Genomic DNA, 15671 nt, shown 5'->3' with positions numbered 1-15671 from the left:
TAAAAATCCCCCACCCCCCATGAAAATAATAAAGTTTTAAATTTTCTGGTTCAGCAAGTGCATAGAAATGAATATCTATTGCTAGGAAATTTGCACAATTTTCCTCTGTTTTCCTGCTCTGCCTTGAAATTTGCACAATTTTTCCTTCAGGTTTTGCTGTGTCTTGAAAGTTGCATACATTTCACAATCCAGCTCACTGCTCGGTAACCCTCTTGTATATCTAACAGCAACAGCCCCATGACAGATATGCTTAAGATCTGGCTCTAGAAGGAATTGTTAATTTCATTACTTTTGGTTGCTGTTGTCAGAGGCCAATGCAATTCAGGGATTTTTTTTTAGAACAGGCTATAAGGAACTATTTGAACAGTATCAGAAGTCAAAGGCTTGGTTTGAAGGGAGGCCAATAACTTCTATTTTACACATGGAGTGTAAAATACACATGCAGTCCCAAACTGATTTAATATATTAGGGAAACCCAAATCCAAGTTTGCTTGCAAGTTCCCAAAATGAAAAGAACTTTTCAGCAAGGGTAATATCAAACATAGTAGCAGCAGCATTTCTTCTCGAAGCACATTTAGGCCTCCAACCTAACCCTGAAACTACACCTTCCTATCAGGCTTACTTCCCTACATTGTTATTAAACACAGCAGTACTAGATCCAGCAATTTCTACATGAAATGGTTAAATATGCATGATTAGGGCATCAGATGATTCTTACTCAGATTTGGAAATTGCATATACATAATATTGAATAGGTTTGTTTAGATCACAATGAATCATTCTACATTAAAAAAAATAAGGGGCATTTTTATTTAAATATTTATTATAAACCACATTTCACAAATGCTAGACAAACTGCATATAAAAGCAGTAATGCACAAAAACCTGATAAAGCACTTACTGCATGATAGCAAAACAATTAACTGATCAGTTTTACATTAATAAGCAATATTCTTACATTAATTCACAAATATTTAGAAATTATATAGATTCCTTCAATTTTGATAGTATAAAATAAAGTAAGTGTCATAAAAAAAACCTTCACTGATTAGACAAATTGGCTCCCCTTGCACATTGCAAAATTTTCTCTGATTTTTTTAAAAAGTTGTTTCTTACAAAGTCTCAGGTAAAATTTTTGTCATCTTTATCCAGCATAAAGTGCTAATATATGAAAGGAACCGTTATTTACATATTTAAACAGTGATTGCAGAAAAGGAAATAAAATGAAAATTTTACAGTTTATGTAACACATCACAGTTTCTAAAACTCATTACAGCTACAGTCCTTGTTGAGTATCATATTTACTCAATTTACTTAAAGCAAGGTGCTATCCACATTCAGCATAGCTAAGAAACATAAATTTTATTCTAGCACTCAGAATGAGTAATGGTCTGATTGCATTATTAGCTTGGTCTTCAATTTCAGTCATCTTTATTTTGCCATCCTAAACCATCTCAAGTCTGCAGATACTTCCTCCTTCAATATTAGATATACAGTCATCTGCACAATTAAAAGTTTACAGATGGCCAAAGTAACAGAATCAAGTCATTTGACACTCACTGATGTCTCAGGGCAGATTTGGTCATTCAGAGGCAGGAGCTGTAAGCTTATATTCTTGGCTTTATATAAGGAGGGAATCAAAAGTAGAATTTTTCCATTTCTACAAGTCCCGCTTTCTTATGAATTCAAAACATTTGGACAGATGCCTCATACAAGAATCCAAAGTGAGATTCACAAATGGCACCAGCAGCAAGAGCTAAAAATCCCTATGTTGGATGCTTGCCTCAGAAACAGAAGCACTAACCCTGCATGCTTCTACAAACCCTACTTCTTGAGCTGCTGTAACTTAACCACCAAAGTTGCTAGATATTGAAAGTCAGTGTAGAACTGCAACTTGAAAGCAAAAGATTAAACTGGATTTATCATCGCTAGTACTTACAAATACGTGAAACAACCCGGCCAAAGTTAAAAACTTCTCCATTGACTAAATTTTTTCAATCATCTTGATTTCAGTCAGAAAGCGCTTAGTTCTCTTCCACTGAAAATCAGATTGAATGTAACTTTGACAACACCAATAAAAGTGAATTTATGTTCATTCAGAAGTAAAGGTTTTAGTTGCAAATCAGTTTAATGTTAACCAAAACCAATGTGTACCTGTGCCAGCTTTCTAACTTCTGTAGGGCTATTATATTTTGCTTACCATAACGTTTAAATATTGTATGCAACATTTAGAAATAGTCACGTTAAAAGAGGTTTGCAAAGGTACTTGAATTGTATAGTATCTGTGGGATGCATTCTGTTTTGGTACTTTCTTACTTTCCTTCAAACATTTGACTATTAATTCAGAGTGCTATACAAACCTAATGTACATCTCAACCATCAAGGTGGTCACTGCTCAATAAGATGCTTGTGTTTATTTCACATTACCATCTGCATATCAGCAAAGTTATAGAAGTTGTCTACTTCTCTAGAAGCAGTTGACTTGTCCTCTGATACAAAGACCTGTATTTTAGGATAAAAAGAAAAGGCATTCTTAAAAATGTAAGCATGTCGCCCAGAACCTGATAATTTTTGTTAAAAATGGATCGGGGCTGGAAACAAAGGATGATCAGGGGGCTGGAAACAAAGCCCTATGAGGAGAGAATGAAAGAACTGGGCATGTTTAGCCTTGAGGAGAGGAGGGGAGACATGATAACACTCTTCAAATTTACGAAACGTTGTCATATAGAGGAGGGCCATGATCTTTTCTCAATCATCCCAGAATGCAGGACACGGCATAATGGGCTCAAGTTACAGGAAGCCAGATTCCGGCTGGACATCAGGAAAAACATCCTGACTGTTAGAGCAGGACCACAATGGAACAAATTACCTAGGGAGGTTGTGGGCTCTCCCACACTAGAGGCATTCAAGAGGCAGCTGGACAGCCATCTGTCAGGTATCCTTTAAGGTGGATTCCTGCATTGAGCAGGTGGTGGACTTAATGGCCTTATAGACACCTTCCAACTCTACTATGCTATGATTCTATGATATTGTTAAAGCACTCATGCTATTAACAAATCAACTAAAATTTAAAAGCTAGCTAAATCCTGGCCAGAAGCCAAGATTACGGTAACACTGAAGCCATTATGAATGCTTGTAATCAAGAGATTTTAGCTCAGTAGCCCCACATCAGGATCTCATTTCCCCAGTAGAAATCTCTCATGGTCTTAATCCTCTTAAGTTTCAAAATTGAGAACATCCAGCATATTAAAAAGGATGGTAAATAAGATTTATATGCAGTTTATTGTTCAGTCCAAGAACCAAAGTTCAAAGGGAGACCAAAGTTCAACCCTCCACCCTGTCATGATGCTCAATGGGTGACGATGGGACACTCATCATGTCTCTACTTAATTTCCCCAACAGGGTTGAAGCATGTGTTCTGCATGCTGCCATGAGGTTCTTGGGAAAATGACAGGATAAAAGAAAAAAGGCAGGTTTAAATAAATCAACACAAAATGGATTCATAGTGAACAATTTTTGTGAACAAGTCTATTTGAGAGAAGAAAGCAACACAGTACAGCAATTTGCAAATGATCACAACTGTGCCAAAACAAAGTCTGCCACCACTCACCTTAGCTCCACTGAATATATTAGCAACAATATCTTGGCAAGCTGTTACAGAACCATCTCCACTGAACTCTAGAGCAACAACAGGACCTAGAAAAAGAAGTGTTTGTATTTTTAACATTTGGTAGCATATCAAATGTGTTGGATTAGAACATATTTTATTGGGATGTGAGGTCAGCTTCCTATTTTCAAGTAGAATTTATTTATTATTGAATAAATAAGAGTGATTTTCCTCAGAACCTAATACCCAATTACTCTCTAGCACTGCAATTACCTAGACAATTCAGAAGAGGGTTTTTGGGAATCCATAGAAAAACTGATTGAGCAAGTTTTATTAACCAAAGTATTAGAACAAGATTTTCGGCTGTCATGAAAAATATAGCTCCATGTTCAGTCAATAATCTGAAGACACAGATTATGTCTGCAATAATCCAAGAAGCACAGAATTCCCTATTTAAAGATAACCTGGACATTGCAAATGTGATGAGAATGAAAAAGTGCATGCTTTGGCGAGAGACTAAGAAAGAAAACGAGGCCTCCACAGACTTTGTTCTTCCATATTACAACTTTGAGACAAGTGCACCAGGTTAGGGAGAATGTAATACTGAAACAGAAAAGATGGATGGAAACAAAGACAAGATTCCCGAATGCCCACATGGGGAGAACATTTAGCCGTCACCATCACTGGTGCCCCTCAGGAGATCCAGCAAAGCCACCACTGGTACAACTGGAAATGAGGTGGAAGAAGCGAGCTCTGAAGAAGCCTGCCCTGAAGGGTTCACTCCAGCCTCATCCTGTGCAGAACTGGCCTGTCTGGGCAGTTCTCCATTAGAAATGGAAGAATCTACAGATTACCTATTTCCTAGAAGTAAGGAAGCCAGCAGGCCACTGAACAAGGTTTCTGCTAAGGTGACAGCTAGTGAACTGCTTCTGAACAAGCAAGGCTTGTTCCAATAAGCATCTACTGATACTGTATTGCAAACTAAGAATCAAGTGCCTGAATTTGCTTCTTTTTTCTCCTCCTCCCTCCCTCCCTATCCCCTTTCCTTTTGTGTTATTTTTTTTAGATCGTAAGCCTGTGGGCAAGGACTGTCTTAAGAAATATTTTTGTAAGCCACCTTGAAAGGCTTTTTGGCTAAAGGGTGGGATAAAAGTACTATAATAAAATAAATAAATAAATAAATAAATAAATAAATAAAAGCATTCCCAACTACCAATGGGGGAAAAAAAGGATGTTCCACGAAGACAATCTTCCCTGCAGTCCAGGTCACATTATACACAAAGGGTGTGCAGTACTACATTTTGTTGTGCAAGCAGAAGCGAGACCATTTGAAGTGCCTGTATTGCATGAGATAGGGAAGTGTAGTGTGTTGAGCTTTAAAGCAAGATGTGGGTTACAGAGAAATTAGGTAGATAAAATGCAGAAGTCTGTTACATGAATGCAGAAACATGGGAGATACTTTTTTTTAATCTAGCACCATCCATTTTATGTGACACTTAAGAGTAAGAGGACAGTCCATCTCCTCAATGGGATTAAAATCAAAGAAGATTTCAAAAAAGCCAATCTTCTTCCTTGGCTTCTACGAAATCCATTTTACATTCCATTTCCCTATATGCTAGGCACCCAGATAACTAAGCTCATGTTCTTGTGCAATGTGTTGTTTTATTGTACATTCACTATCAAGATTAGTTTGCCAGAAGGAACCTATTTTTATCCATTCATACTCCATTTCCCAGCACTACTGCAAAATTGTTAACTACCCAGAGAGCTTCAGCTATTGGGTGGTATAGAAATATAATAAATAAATTAATAAATAAAACATTTGTAAGGGTGGTAAAAGCAGCCTTTGACAACTCCCAGACAGCAACATCCCACCCATTTTTCCCCACAGTCCAGCCGATCCCCCACCAGCTTCTATCCCCAGATTGGATATACACCATTGTTCAGGAAATATATGAAACAGTATCAATGGGGAACTAATCTAAGGGGGAGGGGGCCTGGGGAAGAAGCTACTACTGAGTAATTCAATCCTGCTTACTTGTGAGAAGGCACTATTGCTGTGGATATACCTCATGCCCCACTAGCGGTGGTACATGCACGCGTGTTTGCACTGTGCACAAACATGCATATTCCCCCCTCCGTTTCCCAGCAGACACTAGATGCGTCTCAGAGTTGTAAAAGTTTTGCACGCCAATTTAAATTTTGTAACATCAAAATAAGCAGTATGTTCTTTTTTTTGTGTTACTGCCGGGTAGTTACTACTACTAACTTTAAAAGCAAAACAATTATCTGGAGGTAGCTATAGGCATTTAAGTCTCACTTTAAATTCTATTTGGGCCAGTTTAGGAGTTCTGGAGCTAAACTGCTTGATATAAAATAAATCAAACTGATGTAGAAGAAATATTTTACCTATGTAGGGCAGACTGAAAAGAAATTACTCAACTACCCTATTCTTAAAACGTTACCTAGTAATAGCCCTTAAGTACATTTAATTTTTACTAGATATCATCTCATGCTGTTACGAACAGAATGTGGAACATTTTACACCAATTGAGAATTGCCTATTAAGGTGTCCGATTCAAATTTAACCCAACATGCTTTGATTCTACACCAATCTTCAGTGAGCCTAAACTGAGTTTTATGAAAGTTTGTATGCAGTGCCATTTCAATTCTCATTATCTTTTGCTTTAGGAATTCCAAGTAGGTAGGAGGCAAAGAGAGGCAAAATAGCCATACCATTTTCAAGTAAAGGGATAAATTCAGAAGCTTTTTCCTGGAACACTCGCCGAGCATCATCAGCTTTCATTGAAATTTCTTTAGTCTGTACCAGCCAAAAGCCTTTGCCATTCATCTGTTGAATTTCAACAAGAATTAAAATTGCATATTAAATTGCTAGATATATCATGTAAAATGTTGCAATGCATAAAGGCTGATGCTCAAATAATCCTGTTAGAATATGAAGTCGCTTGCTCTTCTTTGGGGTTTTAATGCTGTTTCTTCACACTATAGTCATCCCATTCATCTGCTCCTTAGGTTATCAACAGCTATATGTAACATGCACAAAGGGGTAAAACCACAGTTGCAAAATAGGCAAATGTGAAGCAAGAACTCTGTGCAATTAAGAGACAGTTTGGAACCAAGACAAGGAAACCAAAAATGGTGCTGTCAGTCAGTGGGACGGATAGGATTAGTGGGTGTAGTCTGTCATCACTAATGGCAATCAATTCAGTTTAAACTGTTTTTCTGTATAAATACCTAATTTAGATTTGCTCAAAGTAATTTCAGGCAGCCATTCATTTTTACTTGATTCTTAACTGCTTTAAGAATCAAGTCCATGCCATTTATGGATATTTTTAACATATTGCCATTATACTTTGTACAACAATTTGCTCTTATTGTGAAAATTACAAGCGGGGCAATTTGATGGTTTATTCCTTTAGCAAAAAGAAGTAACTAAGAACAAGTTCTCTTAAATATTAAATTCTATTATATTTTACTGTATTATCCAAGTCCACATGTGCTGTGCCACAGAATTAGAACTCTTCAGAAACTTTGTAGACATTAGATACAAAGTGTCAGCTTTTCCCACATGATCTGACAGTCTCAAAAGCCAAAAGGGAGTCTGAGTCCCTGGTGGTCTCCCTATGTCATCTTTCCTGATCTCCTTAGCTTCAGATGCCACCCCAGTCACAGATCATATGATCTTATCCGATTGTCCTTGCAGTTGCTTATCTTTTTCAAAGGCTAGGAGTATAGAAATAAGTGGGCTATCGGATAATCTTGTGACATCAAGATTCTCAGACACCACCATACAGTTCCTCCATCCCACCCCCAACACTATATTTTTCTAATCTACAAAGCATATGAACACATGTTACAGGGCAAGGAACGCAGATGTGGAACTTCAGAGCTTGGTCCAATTATAGAGCAGCCACTTAGAAGCTACATAGAACTTTAGCACTTTAGGATGCAATCCTAACTCAGAGGTTAATTGCCATTCAAAGCACAGTGGGAGGCACGGCAGATGCGAACTTCACCTCCACACTCCTCCCGCTCTGCGTTTTTGCTAGACAGGCTTTTTTGCTCATCTAGCTGAGACATTGGGAAGGGAAGGAGGCTGGGGACACCTGGGGATATGTTGTAAGATATCCCATCCCCAGCCACAGGCATGCCCCCTTTCCTTTCCCTCCAATGTCACTTTTGCAACCTCAGAGGGACAGCCAGCATGGCTCTCTCAGCACTGGCTGTGAAGGGGAAGCACCTGAGTACAAGGTCAGAGCGGTGTCTCCAATCTCGGATACAGGAATATGAAGTATCCTATGCCCACCCAACCCCATACTCTTTCTAGGTGCCATAGGATTCATCTCCCCGATTCTGGAAAGGTAAACCGTTTTCAGAAGAAATACATGTCAAAACATGAGAAACAGCAAAGTGCTTCTTACCTCATCGATTAACTTTCTAGCATTAGCTGTTGTGTAATCCCCACCAAAGAATACCGCCAAACAAGACTCCTCACTGTGCTTCTGACGTCTTCCCTGTGTTATTGGAATTATACTTCTGTTGGAATCAGTTGAAATCCTTACAGCTTTCAGTTCTTCAGTAGTTGGCAGTGGTACATAGTCCTGAACTAAAGCATCCTCAGGTAGAAGGCTCCAGTTGTTCTCTCCTGAGACTGGTGTGAAATCATGGATATTGCTCCATGTGTTGTTAAAGATGCTCAGTCCCGCATCTTTCAGCTGCGAAGCCAGCTCTGGATAGTAGTATTGGAAACACCCAAACTTCACACCTGTAGAAGCTTCGATACTAGGTTGGGTAGCACAGCACAGAAACACTTCCAACTTTCTGCAGTCCCGGGTACGAAACTGTTGGCAAGCCACTACACATTTACAATCTTTGCAGTCACGGAAAAACACACTGCCTTTTACAGGTCCTAAAAAAATTCGGCAGCTTGTACAGTCATCAATCGTGATTGTAGCAGAGTGGTCAAAGATGTAGATATTGCAGTTCTCACAATTCTGAATAACAAACTGTTGCCCTGCAACTTTCCCAGGCAAACGTCCTATTGTTTCATCCTTGAGTCCAGAAAACATGTAATCTTTAGGATCAATCTGGAACAAAAACAGAATGTCATATAGCAAGACAGCACACTTGATCGATAAGAAATGTTTAAAAAGAAAGAGGCTAGACACGTACAATGATCAGGAAGTCCTGATACAACACTAGAAGAAACACTAGATTCTGGATCAGGACAGGTTGGCAGAGCTCCTTTATATGAGCTCCACTGACTTACCCTGTTCCAGAAACTAGTGTTTTTGCCCATTTCTGATTCCTCTCAAAAGCATTAACTCTTCATTGCACAAGTGGTGGATCTTGGTTGTGGAAAGAATTGGCAGGGGCTAGGTACCCCATTGGATACTGCCCATTGTGTTACATTGGATAGGATATCTGGCATCATCTTTGCTTTAGTATGCCTTTTAGACTAAGATTTAGTGAAGCAAGTATTTAGTTTATATTCTTTATGTAAGTATAGGCAATTACCCTGTTCTCCAAGGTTAAGAGATGCAAGTAAAGAAAGTTCTTCTAATTTGACAACTTCTGTAAGAAACACATAAGCTTTTGACTGACATGTAATATTTTTCTTGCCAAATATTAAACGGTACCATGAAATGAAGTTAACATACAGACCTTTACTGATCCATATAGTGATGAAGAACTTTTCAAAAAAACAAGTTGCATAACTGTGCTTCTGTACTTTATGCTAAGGAGTTGTACCCAATGTTAATCTAACTTGTCTTAGGCTACTCTAAGTAGGACTAAAATGGGATACAACTCAAGGTCTACAACTTCATATACAAACTAAATTCATGTTAAAAAGGGAAGGGTGGAGAAATAATTTTTTTAGGGGTAAAATACTTTTTAGGAAGTGTTAGGCTATAGTTAGCAAGTCATTTTATGCTTTATCCATTGGTATGGCAAGATTACAAATATACATCATGTCCAGACTTAATGGAAATGATGTAGAAACAATAATAATAATAATCAAGCTATAGTATGGTTATGGCCAGCAAATCCTATTATAACCAGAGAAAGGATACAATGACAAAATGAGGATTTTAAATTTTCTATTCCTTGGTCTTCTATGCATTGTCTACAAAATGTAATACCGGTAAAATGTTATTCACAACATTAAAAATGCTCAGTGACATATAAGCTGTATCACATTTGTCATTCTTGTCCCAAAACATGAGTGGAATTCTTCTGTTAGAGTTGGCAAAATGGGTCCAATGGAAAAACAGCAGCCAGCTAAGGCTGAACAGTATCATGCCAGCTTTTGTTTCCATTCTGCCTTCTCCTTCTCAGAGTTGGCAATTTCAAGAGTGCAGTTGAAACACTGTACCAATCTAGTTTAGTTTTTTTCAAATATCAAGCTCAAGGAACAAAGAGCAGCACCTAGTTTAAAACAGATACCAAAGCTAAGATTTGTGCAATACCACCTCTTTGTACAGAAAGCAAATGTGTAACTTGCTGAATCCACTTCTTTTTAACTTGCCCAACTTATGTTAGAACAGCAAGAAAAGATATTCGGGGGGGGGGAGGAATGGATTGATTGGCTAAAAATTTGAGCAGGAGCACTCCACACTGCAACATTTCAGAAGCCTCTCTTAGCAAGAAGCCTCCTTTACCTTAATTCCAACCCTCCTCCACAGTATTAGAACATATTAAACCCATGGCTTGAAGTAATCCACTTGAAAGCTTTGGGTGACAAAGGACATTTGGCCATGGTTAAATATAACATTTAAAAGAATATGGATGCACAACTACTTTAACAAGTCACAGAATACCATTAGCCCATCTCTCATCCCCCCCCCTTTGCTTTTAAAATTCAAAAATCTCTAGTAGAACCAAATAGCACCCACATCCAGGCTCAAGCATTCAGAACAAGCTTGCAATGAGCAACTGTGGAACCTGGGAAAGTTTGGAGGTAGCTAAATTAATATTTATTCCAAATTCAAGCCATTTATATTTTGTCAAAAAAAAAAAAGTAAGATTTCAGGCCTTAAACATGGAATGCTGTTCCCTGTCAAGTAAGGAAATAAAAAAGAACAGCATCTGGCCTTTTAACAATGGGTAGCCAAAGACTTTGTGCCTGTAATTTACACTTTGGACTTATAGGTTTTAAAGAAGAATTCAGTTTAAAGCGGTCAATTAGTGACTCTAATATCTAAATCAAACAAAGACAGTCTCAGTCATTAAAAAATTAATTTGAGAGCCTGTTGCATAGAGTCGATTGTCTTCAACAAGAGGGGCCTGGATTCTGTTCTTCACCTAGGTCTTGTCAGCTTGCTTTCTTATAGCCTAAACGACCTACCAGGGTTGTTGTCCAGATAAAGTGTACCCCACATATGTCAGTCCTTGGGTAAAAAGATTAAAAATCTAAAAAAATAGTGAACTTTTTAAACAAAAATATTGTTCCTACAACTCTGATTCAGAATACTCTGACATAAATTATTTAAATAAAGGAAATGTAGCCATTCTTACAAATCAAGTTACTTTAATTAATGAGACCCTCATATCCCTTAATAGGTACTGCTTTAGAGAAGTTTCAAATAAAAGAAACAGTAAATCATACTGTCATTGGAAATACTGCTTATTTTCTTAATGAGCTAAGTGTCACACACTTAGGAGTGCAAATTAAGGAATATGCAGCATAGCTGGTGAAAGTAAGCAACACGTCCAATTGTATGTTTTATTGCTTCTACCATTAAATTTAAGTGAGACCGCTGCTTCCTGGAATACATGGGCAACTGCATTCATACACACCATGAAATCTCTAAATCCATCCAAGAACAGACACAAGAAAACTCCAAGGCCTAATCTACACCAAGCAGGATAATGCACTATGAAAGCAGTATGAAAATAGTATATGGTATGTGTCAATGGGCCCCAACAGTTGTCAGTGCATTTCAATACCACTATAAAGCAGTAGTATGGCTCCTGCCTTTTATATACTGCTTTCAGTGCAATATCCTGCTTGGTGTAGATTAGGCCCAAGACTTTCAACCACTATGAATAAAGGGTGGCATATAAAGGGAACTGGACTTGGGCAACCTAGTTAAACAACAGTGTTAAAAGACATTAAGATGTAATATGCAGAGGCACCCTTTAAAATCCATCCTGAATACTTTAACAGCATACTGTATGTTTGTTCCTAGTTACTTCCAATATATTACATCTCTCCCTAGCACACTGTCAGTTTGTGCAATGAAAAGAAAAGTTTTGGTGCATTCATTTCAATTAATCATCCAGATTGATAACAACTCATATACCAGAACATCCTTAAGATTCACATGATCCTTAGCATGCAATCAGTTGCAAACTACACAGTACTAGTAACATTACAAGAGGAAGTGAGTCAAAGACTATGTGGAAGTTAACTCAGTTGAAGTCACCCAAAAAGCACACCATAACATTATTAAAATGTTCCATGTTTATATAATTTCAAGTGCCTAATGTACAAGATAGCTAAATAAAAATATTGAAGTCCCCCTAAAATAAGATTTACATAGTCTGAGAGAAGCTTACATAGGGCTGTGGAAATAACGCAGTTAATTATCAACACACACTGAATCCTCTGGGAATAACAGCAGCCTTTGCGACTATGTGCTGCTGTATTCCTATACACCAGGGAAGGCTAGTGGGGAACAAATGAAACAGGAGGTAACTATTTCATCTTGCACACAAAGTTATTCTGGTGCACTCTTAGTCCAGAACCACCACCAGGCTCAATATCTACCCCAGATTCAAGCCCAGAATGATAGCTGTATTAGTCTTCTCGCAAGATAAATCCATCAAGAGCATTGTGGCAGTTTAACAACTATCAGATTTGTGCCACAAGCTTCCATGAAGTGGAATACATTTCAAGCATCTGATGGCATCAGCTTTTAGACCACAAAAGCTTATGCCACAGCTAGTCTTTTATAACAGTGTTTTGATATTGTAAGGAAGAGCCTAAAGAATTAGGGAAAGACAGATATCTCCCTTTAACTACCTTAGAAGTAAGAAAGGCAAGTAGTAAACTATGTAGAGTAACAGGAAGCAAGTGCAAAGGAACCAGAAGATATGTGCAAAAAACCAACAACTTCACACTATCATGAGAGAAGGACAGAAAAACATTTCCATTAACATAGAAATACAGTCAACCTCACAATTGCCAAGACTGCTTACTATATCAGCCTACTACAACCACCCCCCTTGAGTATGATTTGTGTTTAAATAACTTTCCAGCTGGAACACTGGCCAGAAAAAAAAATCACCATCCAGAAAAAGGTGGAGGGAATGCACTCACTGATCACCCAATTCCGCAAGGATAGCAGAATGATCCAATAGTGTTTAAAGGCTAACTACAAATAAGCAACACTGCGTCCACAGAAGCATATTTGAAATCACAGGGAGGTTCCGCTAAGTATTTGAATCTCCCATCACAAGAAGCTACTAGCAGCATTTATCGTGCCATGGCTCATGTGCCGTTCATAGAAGGAAAGGAGTAATGCAGGGATCCTTGCAAACTGGGTATGTTAAGGAAGGACGCTATAAAGAAGGGGTTATTCGGGAAGGGGTTATTCGGGGTCTCCCGTCTCCCCCCCCCCCCCAGGGTCGATTGCTTGAGAAGGGTACGAATGGCAGGTATCTAATCCATTATTTATATCCCTCTTTTCAAGGGAAAAAAGTCTTTACAAAGCGGCTTGCCACATAGTACGGCTAGCATAAATACAATTTTTAAACAATAACCACTTCAATTTTAAAAACAACAACAAACAATTCCCGGAGCCTTTTCCAGCTCTGTGACAGTAAAAGAAATCCCACACTACATGTTTACTCAACATTAAGTCCTATTGAGTTTAACGGCTCTTACTCCCAGTTAAGTGGGATTGCAACCTTAAGATAGAAGCAGTACTTGAATTAAGATGATAGAGAAGTTAAGGGCGGGGGGGGGGGGAGGAGAGGACCCTGTTTCAGAAGTAACGTTTGGGCCGGACGCTTCTTTTGAGGTTGCTGGAAGGCGCTCGCCATGGTTTTACCTTGGGTCGTTGGTCCCAGCTGTATTGCGGCTGTTTCTCGGCCTCCGGGGGCGCAGCGCCGTCTCGGTCCCCGCTCTCCGCGTTGGGCTTCGGCTCCTTGGCCTGCTTTCTCCGCTTGGAGAAGAAGCACCCCATGGTCCCACTCACCCACCGCTAAAGCGCGCCCTAAATCCGCCGCCGCCCTCTCAAACCGCGTAAGCGTAACCACCCGCAGCGCCTCCCGCTAACTGAATAAGCCTGACGGGGCCCCGCCCTCCGCTTTAAGCGTCCGCTTCCGGCTTCTCCCTCACCCGTTTCCCAGGGCGACGGCGGCTCCTCCCCCTCCTGGGAGCCTGCAACCAATCATCAGCGCGCTGCCTCTCGAATCATTTCCGTCAATCAGCCTCGCTGGCGAATATGAAGCCACGCCTTCACCCTCTATCCTGTCCCCGGAGAGAAGTGTCGAGTTCAAATCGTCAGAGAAACCGCTATTTCTTGTCGTACTGTCTGCCTGTCTGTTTCAGAAATTAGAATGTAAAAGTACATTTCTATGAAAATAAGTGCTAACGTTTAGCCCTGGACGCCCTTGTCCCTAATTCCAGGGTATGGACAACAGCTATGGGGGGATACTCTACATTCGCTCAGAAGCATTGTGTCCACATACCCCCAAAAAAGTTCTGATATTCACAATAGGTCCCAGGGCCAAATTCTTGTAAACCTTTAAAAAAATTATCTGCCCAATAGTTAACATACGGGAGGAGTGATTTCTGAGCCTTTGTTAACACATTTTATTTCATTTCTCAGGGTCTAACAAAGGATCATAGATATTACTATAAATGCCAGCTATCTACTATTATATATTAATGTATAGCCTTCTCACAAATCTATATGTAATACTCCAGCAAATGTTCAGCTCCAGGCTTTTGAGGGCCGTTTGGGCAAGGCACCTTCAATGGCCCTCACCCTCAATGATCTGGTTCGCAAAACACAATAACTCATGGGCTATTGGGGATGAATGCGGGAGAGCGGATGCACTGCCTGAAGTGCACAAACCAACTTCTGCTTTTTCTCAGCAACCCATAATCAGTTCTTTCGTAGGTTTCTGAGCATGACATGCAAACCACTGGGTTGTTTAAAGGGCTAAACAATCATCAATGTGAAGGTTCTATCTTAAGCCAAACTCTACAAGAAAAACCAAAATGCGTTTAAGGAAGCTTATAAGTAAATTAAGATAAAAATAAAGCTACAGTAAAACAAACTTTAATAAAAAAAAACTAGTCTAAAATACAAATTATGCAAAAAAAACAAAACTTGACAGTCCAACATGTTCTATACACACATAGCAACATTGCTGGTTTCACAATGCACTTTCCAATACAATTCTAACACACTAGGCTATACTAATACTTATTGACCAAACCCAAACACATTTCAACCATTAAGGTTTTTGTCAGTGGGAAGAATCTTTTTTGACCATAATTATAGCCCCAAGAACGGCAATAAATTTTATGGGATTGAATGCTCAATATAGTACTAGTAGGTTTTCACTATGTAGCTTATCTATTTTGCCTGCTATGGTCGATATCTGATTACATTGAGGGGGAATGGAACTAGTAATGTCACTATGTACGTATGCAACATGTTGGACATGCTGGGCTGGGGAATGCTAGAACTTTTAGGACTTTTTTCTGTCTAAACATGCATAGGATTGCACCCTAAGCAACCCTAAGATTTGTGTTTGAAAAGCCCACATTCCATCATCATATCTTCAGTGCTAAAGCAGCAATTCCAGTAGATGGTGATGTTTGGGTACAGAGGATGGGGTCAACTCATCATGCCAGAGGAAAGAGATACTTCCCCTTTTGTTGGAACTGTGATCCCAGAACCTAATTCTGGAGTCTAAGCAGCATGCTCAAGGGAAATGCCATGATATCTGCTGGGCTGGCTGACCTTTGTTTGGCTGACTACTGGCTCACAGTCCAGAATGATTGGTTAATGTTTTAGCT

The 15671-nt window shown here is 39.1% G+C and overlaps 1 protein-coding gene across 1 annotated transcript; it reads right to left on the bottom strand.

Moving 5' to 3' along the window:
- Positions 1–1221: 1221 nt before the first annotated feature.
- RP2 (RP2 activator of ARL3 GTPase) lies at positions 1222–13897 on the bottom strand. Its single transcript, XM_063126317.1, has 5 exons — positions 13687–13897; positions 8050–8715; positions 6344–6458; positions 3611–3696; positions 1222–2502 (listed from the first exon to the last, which is right to left on the bottom strand). The coding sequence occupies exons 1-5, from the start codon at positions 13819–13821 to the stop codon at positions 2419–2421; spliced, it is 1086 nt and encodes a 361-aa protein (XP_062982387.1). The 5' UTR covers positions 13822–13897; the 3' UTR covers positions 1222–2418.
- Between the last annotated feature and the right edge of the window lie 1774 nt (positions 13898–15671).

Source organism: Elgaria multicarinata, chromosome 5 (assembly GCF_023053635.1).
Source record: "Elgaria multicarinata webbii isolate HBS135686 ecotype San Diego chromosome 5, rElgMul1.1.pri, whole genome shotgun sequence".
Lineage (NCBI taxonomy): Eukaryota > Metazoa > Chordata > Lepidosauria > Squamata > Anguidae > Elgaria > Elgaria multicarinata.
Note: the sequence above shows the minus strand (reverse complement) of the source record. Positions and strands in the feature narration are given on the sequence as shown.